At 48.2% G+C, this 9,073-nt stretch overlaps 1 protein-coding gene across 1 annotated transcript; it reads right to left on the reverse strand.

The window, feature by feature from the left end:
- Positions 1 to 285: 285 nt before the first annotated feature.
- Positions 286 to 1,413, reverse strand: LOC138367779 (skin secretory protein xP2-like). The gene is made up of 2 exons (XM_069329742.1): positions 1,353 to 1,413; positions 286 to 1,064 (listed from the first exon to the last, which is right to left on the reverse strand). Exons 1-2 carry the CDS (start codon positions 1,411 to 1,413, stop codon positions 286 to 288), a joined length of 840 nt encoding a protein of 279 aa, XP_069185843.1.
- Positions 1,414 to 9,073: the final 7,660 nt, after the last annotated feature.

Here is a 9,073-nt window from a genome sequence, read left to right on the forward strand (position 1 = left end):
CAGGTGGTGGGCCAGGTGGTGGGCCAGGCGGTGGGCCAGGTGGTGGGCCAGGCGGTGGGCCAGACGGGTTACGGGCCTGCAGGCATTACTGCACAGCGCCGCCTCCGCCTCCCCGCGTGTACTACCTTCCCCAGAAGTGCTCCTTAGCGTCTTGAGTACGATAGTAATTTTCTTTTCCCGCGTGATATTAAGTAAATGGTAGTTATTAGCCAGGCTGTAGTAACACAAAGTGAATGTTTCCAGCGCGGTCTTCATGCTGGAAATGGTCGTGAATGGTTCTTTAAATTAATTTATTAAGGATCTTAAGGCTGAAGTTGTCGGGCAAGAGGCCAAGTCTGAGCAAGGTGGACTGTCAGCGGCCGCGCCACCTGCGGCACGGCTGGCGGCGCCACCTGCGGCACGGGCTGGCGGCGCCACCTGCGGCACGGGCTGGCGGCGCCACCTGCGGCACAGGCTGGCGGCGCCACCTGCGGCACGGGCTGGCGGCGCCACCTGCGGCACAGGCTGGCGGCGCCACCTGCGGCACCGGCTGGCGGAGCCACCTGCGGCACAGGCTGGCGGCGCCACCTGCGGCACAGGCTGGCGGCGCCACCTGCGGCACAGGCTGGCGGCGCCACCTGCGGCACAGGCTGGCGGCGCCACCTGCGGCACGGGCTGGCGGCGCCACCTGCGGCACGGGCTGGCGGCGCCACCTGCGGCACGGGCTGGCGGAGCCACCTGCGGCACGGGCTGGCGGAGCCACCTGCGGCACAGGCTGGCGGCGCCACCTGCGGCACAGGCTGGCGGCGCCACCTGCGGCACGGGCTGGCGGCGCCACCTGCGGCACGGGCTGGCGGCGCCACCTGCGGCACGGGCTGGCGGCGCCACCTGCGGCACGGGCTGGCGGAGCCACCTGCGGCACGGGCTGGCGGAGCCACCTGCGGCACGGGCTGGCGGAGCCACCTGCGGCACAGGCTGGCGGCGCCACCTGCGGCACAGGCTGGCGGCGCCACCTGCGGCACGGGCTGGCGGCGCCACCTGCGGCACGGGCTGGCGGAGCCACCTGCGGCACAGGCTGGTGCCAACTGGAGGACAATAACCAACAAAAAGTGTTACCATTGACAGTGACGGGATTACCGAGGTCCCCGTGGGGGGGGGGGGTAAACGCCTCATCATCCCCAGCCACAACAGTTGAGTGACTCCCAGGTACCGTTTCACTTACAGGTGAACACACACAGGCTTTAGATGTAAGGCGGCAGGTGTCAAGTTCTCATGCCGGGAGAGATTATACATCATTAGAATCCAGTATTGTACAGGTTATAGGAGTCAGCAGAGGAGTGAGAGGGTGTCGTTGCTGAGGTCAGTGACCTCACATTTGACGCGGTCAATGTGAAGGTCATCCCAAGGAGCCCAATTGTCTGGGTACGTCTCCATCATCGCTAGCTGACTTGTATGACGGGTTGTGATTGGTTGAGGCATCTTAAGCTCCTATGTACCATCTTCTTCTTGAGTATCTTCTTGAGATGATTTCGGGGCTTTAGTGTCCCCGCGGCCCGGTCCTCGACCAGGCCTCCACCCCCCAGGAAGCAGCCCGTGACAGCTGACTAACACCCAGGTACCTATTTTACTGCTAGGTAACAGGGGTATAGGGTGAAAGAAACTCTGCCCATTGTTTCTCGCCGGCGCCTGGGATTGAACCCAGGACCACAGGATCACAAGTCCCGCGTGCTGTCCGCTCGGCCGACCGGCTCCTTGTAGGAGCCGACCATAGGAGCTTGTAGGGTGAATGTTGACCAAACTGTTCCTCCGTGGAGAAAAAACGGTGGCAGCACGTGATCCTTACGTCAGGTTGTTAGCAAGACACGAGTTGTTCTTCAGTTGCTCTAAATTAGTTGAACAGTCTGGTGCCAGCTAGCACGCTGCCGTGGATGTTTGCCATTTTGTTAACTGACTACTTGTTGACATTATTGACTCTACCGCGGTTTTATATATGAATGTAAAAAGATTCATTATTGAGCTATAATTAGATGATGATATTCTTCCACTATGGATAGTATAATGGGCACAAAGTTAGCTAACACATGCTCGAAGCCGGCGTCTTAGATTATGTGAATTTGAATGTCAATAATTGTATAAGCTCATCTAATTATTGCAATATTACTATTTTAAATATTAAACACAGCAGACAACATTTTTGTTGATAATCACTGTTGAACTGCAATATAAAGTATATATATAAAACGTTTGTTGACGAATGCAAACTAGAAATTATCTAGGTACGTCACCCATGATTTTGATCAGTCTCCATAAATTGTTGTGCCAACCCATTCTCGCACTTGCTTATAGTCAATATTGGCTTATTTAATAAGTGCATATGTGACATACTAATTGATTGTTGTGTTGTGGAACCAAGCAGACCCCCCCGTGGGGCGCGAGGCATTTCATGCCTTTAGACTTTTTGCATTCCAACAGTTAGTTAATGAAATAAACGAAATATTTACAAAATACTGAATAAATGAGAAATTTTGTTTAACACACAAATAACACATACTACAGGTATGACACAAATAAATTCAAGTTTAGCTCAGGGACGGCATGAAGTACATCGAATATTGAAGACCAGACCACGCACTAGAAGATGAAGAGACGACGTCGACGTTTCGGTCCGTCCTGAACTACTATCAAGTCGACAATCGACTTGATAATGGTCCGCGCCGGACCGAAACGTCGTCGTCTCCTTATCTTCTGATGTGTAGTTTGATCATCATATCTTCAGGCACATTATTGTGACTCATCATCTGCAACATTGAGTAGTCTTACTGAGGACTCAACTCAGTCTTGATCTGGTGTTCACTACGCCTATATATAATACACTAGGAGGGGTACCCGGCTGCGCCAGGGGTCTCTCTTCTCTTACCCCTCCTTTCTGCCAAATATTCCTCCCCTCTCATCTCTCTTCCCTACCTTTCTCCACTTCTGCTCTTCACCACTTTCTCGTCATCTCTATAACAATGTGTAAAATAAAATAAGAAATACATTTCTTAACATTCAAATTATATGTATGTATGTATGTATGTATGTATGTCGTGTAATAGATAGTCAAGATAGAGAGTTGACTCTATCATTCTCTGATGAAGGTGAATTGAACCGAAAACGGGTTCAGCATTCTCTAATTCTTCAAATGTGGTTTTTCTGTATATTATATATATATATATATATATATATATATATAAATATATATATATATATATATATATATATATATATATATATATATATATATATATATATATATTAGTATATTTTGGTAGCAGTCTTTCCTGTAGACATATTTATTAAATATGACCGAAAAAGTAAGATTAATAATTCTAACACGAATTTTCTCAATCTTTCGTACATTATGCTTCACTGTTGGAGGTAAATCAAAAATCACTTCTCCAAAATTCATTTTTATTTCTAGTCTGACGCGACACGGGCGCGTTTCGTAAAACTTATTACATTTTCAAAGACTTCACAAATACACAACTGATTAGAACTTGCGTTTCCCTGATTTTATATCTACATTTGAGTGAGGTGGGAAGGGTGATGTGGCATTACATTTGAGTGAGGTGGGAAGGATGATGTGGCATTAGAGAATATTAATAGGGTATTAAAAGTATCAACACAAGACAGAACACGAAACAATGGATATTGAATAGAAGTGTTTGTAGAAAGCCTATTGGTCCATATTTCTTGATGCTTCTATATTGGAGCGGAGTCTTGAGGTGGGTAGAATATAGTTGTGCAATAATTGGCTGTAATTATTGCACAACCTATATTCGACCCACCTCAAGACTCCGCTCCAATATAGAAGCATCAAGAAATATGGACCAATAGGCTTTCTACAAACACTTCTATTCAATATCCATTGTTTCGTGTTCTGTCTTGTGTTGATACTTTTAATACCCTATTAATATTCTCTAATGCCACATCATCCTTCCCACCTCACTCAAATGTAATGCCACATCACCCTTCCCACCTCACTCAAATGTAGATATAAAATCAGGGAAACGCAAGTTCTAATCAGTTGTGTATTTGTGAAGTCTTTGAAAATGTAATAAGTTTTACGAAACGCGCCCGTGTCGCGTCAGACTAGAAATAAAAATGAATTTTGGAGAAGTGATTTTTGATTTACCTCCAACAGTGAAGCATAATGTACGAAAGATTGAGAAAATTCGTGTTAGAATTATTAATCTTACTTTTCGGTCATATTTAATAAAATATATATATATATATATATATATATATATTTATTTATTTATTTATTTAGAGGGGTACCACCTCTGGTGCAAGTGCAGGGACCCATAGCCTCGTTGAAGAAAATAAAGAGTAGTCAGAGAAGATCTTGTGAATCCTCACTGAACACTTTGATATTTTCTTCTCCTACCACCCCTATTCTTTTGGTACGTGTGTATATATATCTTTATTTGAAAATGTCATTACACAAAAAGAGTTACAACATTGGTTACAAGCAGAGTACAAGGCTGCTTGTCACAAGTTGTAGAGCTCCTCCAGCTCCTCAGATGGCGGGCAGGAACCATGGACGCAGTGAGCATTTCCTCTCTGGATCACCACACTAGGGCGCTGAAAGAGAAAACTGGCAGCATATATATATATATATATATATATATATATATATATATATATATATATATATATATATATATATATATATATTATATATATATATATATAAACTTTGGGCAGGTGGCGTCTAGAGTCGAGACGTTCTATACAATTATTTCTACTGCACATTACCCGAGTTTCTTGGGAACATCTGTGATTTTTCAACAACCCTCGCTTGTCTTCAAGTAATAACTGCAAGTCTGTTAACACCTGACCGGTAATACCCGCTGCGGGTGCCCTTCCTCGTGTGTGTGTGTGTGTGGGTCCTTACCCGCCTGCAGTCTTGTAAAACATATTATTAGCACAAAATTAGTTTATTTTCTTGTATAATCTAAACCGATTCGCAGACAAGAATCACAAAATAATAATTCTTTTTGTTGTAATTCTTTCTCCCATCATTACTGTTCTTGTAGTGTTTATTTGTTTCTTCCTGGAAGTCTGGTACAACATCTTGGTGAAAATGAAAGGTGTCTTGAGTGTTATGTATTGGAGCTGAGCGTGCTGGAGCAGGCGTAAGGAGAGAGCGAAGCATTGTGAAACATTGGGGGTGTACCTAGCAGGCGCGGGCCCCGCAGGACGGCTGGATTACGGCCGTTGAAAGTCCGCGTGACGCCGCCTGGTGTAGAAGACATTAGTGTGGACGTGTTTAGGGTATGTTGGTTCATGCCAGCATGTTACGGTATGTTGGTTCATGCCAGCATGTTACGGTATGTTGGTTCATGCCAGCATGTTACGGTATATTGGTTCATGCCGGCATGTTACGGTATGTTGCTTCATGCCAGCATGTTACGGTATGTTGGTTCATGCCGGCATGTTACGGTATGTTGCTTCATGCCTGTTTCACACTTAATAATTTTGGAAGATTGCTCTATGGTGACTGCTCGAGCACGTTTCGACCCCTAGTGTGAACCGGGCTCGTGGCTGCAGCGAACCGGGTTCGCAGTTTTCCCCGTCGTGAACCTCTCTCCCTCTCTTGTCTTCCACTACCAGTGATAGTTGTCAAAATGTTGGTCGGGCGGAGTAGGCTATTACTGCTGGCGGTCACGTCGAGCGGGTCTCCACAGACCGTGAGTTTGTCTGGTTATTTATAATGACGAAATTACAAGTGTCGGTGAAGCCCCCAGCGGTGGAGACGCCTGGGACCGGGTTAGCAGACTTGACGGCCAGACGGATACCGTCTCCCTGACCCACGGACAGACGGAGACCGTCTCCCTGACCCACAGACAGACGGAGACCGTCTCCCTGACCCACGGACAGACGGAGACCGTCTCCCTGACCCACGGACAGACGGAGACCGTCTCTGGTACATAACTAGAGCAGCATAAACGCACTGACAGGTACAGCGACGAGCAGGTAAACAGAAAAAAATAGTGGAAAAGCATATGGAAAAAGATATGCTTTACCTTCATCGGTCTTGGTGATGAGGTGATGGTCGCTATGCTCACTGTTGCTGTTGTTGCTGCTCTGGCTCCTTGCTGCTGCTGCTGCTGCTGCTGCTGTTGTTGCTGCTCTGGCTTCTGCTGCTGCTGCTGCTGTTGCTGTTGCTGTTGTTGCTGCTCTGGCTTCTGCTGCTGCTGCTGTTGTTGCTGTTCTGGCTTCTACCTGTACTCTTTGCTGTGAGTTTTCTCCAGTTATGGCTGCTGCTACAGTTCTTCTCCTCTGGTGCTGTATTGTTGATTCCTTGCTATTGTTACTGCTGGTGCTGAGCTGTTCCATCTGCTGTGTTAAGACGTTAGTGGGGTGCTGCTGTTCCTGGCTACTGGTACTCCCTTGGAACGCTTCTAGTTCATGGTAGAGCGTTGTTTTGTCTGGGGAACAAGAATACAGTCAAGTTTGTCATGCTGAGTCTTCTTTCTGACTTGCAGACCAAAAATGTGCAATTCTTTAGCCAGAAGGAAGGCACCGCAAGACAAATTCGACTTTCGTCTTGTTCCTCAGACGCACAATGTCTCGCTGGGCCACAGAGCAGAGTCCGCTGCGGTTACATTCCCCTTGGGAAATCTAGTTGAGATTGTATACCCCAACCAAGGGTATGTATGCGGGTCTAATACCCTCGTTATACCGTCAGGTAAATTACCGAACCGGCTACAAGAAGTGGAGCGCTGCCATGGCCCACCACCACCACCACCACCACCACCACCACCACCATCACCGCCACCACCACCATCGCCCACCACCACCACCACCACCACCACCATCACCGCCACCACCACCATCGCCCACCACCACCACCATCACCCACCACCACCACCACCTACGGCCAGGGTGACGGCGGGCGGTGGCGCTGGTGCACAGACTTCTTAAGCTTGAGCGGAGGTGAGCTTTCTTTCTCAGGCTGACATATGTGGAAACATCACCCTCCTCGGAGATTATAATTCTTGTGGTCGGTGTGTGTGGGGGCGGGAACACTGAGAGAGAGAGAGAGAGAGAGAGAGAGAGAGAGAGAGAGAGAGAGAGAGAGAGAGAGAGACCAAAGATAGAAACATGATGTGTAACAGTAAGCAAGAGCTGCGAGAGCGGGAGCCAGCAGCAGCAGCAGCTGCACTGTTACCCAAGACAGAGGCGAGTCTCACACACGAGGAAATCCTCATTAGGGACCGGAGCCGGCGGACAAAGAGAGCCCCCCGCGCCCCCTGGGTCCTCGGTGACCAGGTGCTGCAAGATTACCTCAATGGCGCCCAGGCTTCATTCCCCGCAACTTTCCCCACACCCACGTCATTTACTAGCGAAGGTGCGGGCTCATTAGACGCCGGGGAGGCCCTTGGGTTACGGCGCCCGGGTACCTGAGGAGTCGATGGGCCCTGAAGATACGACGACTGTCAGGGTCGCGTCATCATTGGCGGGAAGGAGGAGGTGGAGACGCCTTGGAGAGGCAAGGTAAGCTGTCTAGACGGACAGTAATCATTGTCGTACAAGCTGGTAGGCGGAGTAGCTGTCATGGTGGGCGCTCTCTGTCTCTGTGTCTCTCTCTCTCTCTCTGTCTCTCTCTCTCTCTCTTCTCCTCTTTCTTTATATTTTTCTTTCTTTCATAGTCATACTCGTTCTCATTGTCTTTAGCTGTGTGTGTGACTGCGCAGGCAACCCGTCCTGCTGTTTAGACAGACATGTTGTAACTCTCTGCACCATCGCACATACATCGATGTAATAGACAATTAAATAGTAACTAGACAGTTTACGACAATGTAAAAACATCACTGTTATTTACTCTCGTCAACCCCTATGTACTTTCTTGTGTATATATAAATAAAGATATTAGAATTTATTGTTATTAACTTTACAAGAGTCTGGAGAAAAATAAAGCTAAAACCAAACTTAAAAATATTGCTAGGGCCTATTATAGTACATATATGTACTATAGACCTCAGATAGCGTTTATTAGGCCTAGGAAGGGTAGGTTAGGTTGTTTTCTTTGCAAGATCAGTACAAAAAGTGTGCGTGTGTGTGCTTGCCCATATGTGTATTCACCTAGTTGTGCTTGCGGGGGTTGAGCTCTGGCTCTTTGGTCCCGCCTCTCAACTGTCAATCAACTGGTGTACAGGTTCCCGAGCCTACTGGGGTCTTATCAAATTTACTTTGGAGACTGTGTATGAAGTCAGCCTCCACCACATCAGTGCTTGCGTGTGCGTACATGCTCTCGCGTCTCTGAGCGTGCTAGCGTGTGTGCATGCTCTCGCGTCTCTGAGCGTGCTAGCGTGTGTGTGCATGAATGCTCACGCGTGTGTCTGCGTGCTCGGGCGCGCGTATTCACCTAGTTGTGCTTGCGGGGGTTGAGCTCTGCTCTTTCGGCCCGCTTCTCAACCCTCAATCAACTGTTACTAACTACTAATTAATTTTTTCACACACACACGCGCGCGCGCGCACACACACACACACACACACACACACACACACACACACACACACACACATACCAGGAAGCAGCCTTAACAGCAGTCTAACTCCCAGGTGCCTAATTTACTGCTAGGTAAGAGGGGCATCAGGATGAAAGAAACTCTGCCCATTTGTCTCTGCCGTCTCCGGGAATCGAACCCGGGCCACAGGATTACGAGTACCGCGCGCTGTCTACTCAGCTACCAGACCCCTGTATGTATGCGCGCGCGTGCGTGTGGCTACCAATCCCATGCATCACGGCTGATGTGGAGTGGTCGTCGTGCTCCTCTCCACATGGTTGACCCAGCTGGGGGCCACATGGTTGACCCAGCTGGGGGCCACCTGGTTGACCCAGCTGGGGGCCACATGGTTGACCCATCTGGGGTCAACCACCTGGTTCTCTGCTCTAAAGACATCACAATCATTTAATCACTCACAGGTACGACCCAATAAATATTGGCTCACATGAATGGTGGACACAAATACGAATGTAATGTCGCAAAAATATATTTCTTCAACCCAGTGATTTTTGTTCTGGTGAAGATTTACTTCTAAACCG

This window comes from Procambarus clarkii, chromosome 23 (genome assembly GCF_040958095.1).
Source record: "Procambarus clarkii isolate CNS0578487 chromosome 23, FALCON_Pclarkii_2.0, whole genome shotgun sequence".
Taxonomy (NCBI): domain Eukaryota; kingdom Metazoa; phylum Arthropoda; class Malacostraca; order Decapoda; family Cambaridae; genus Procambarus; species Procambarus clarkii.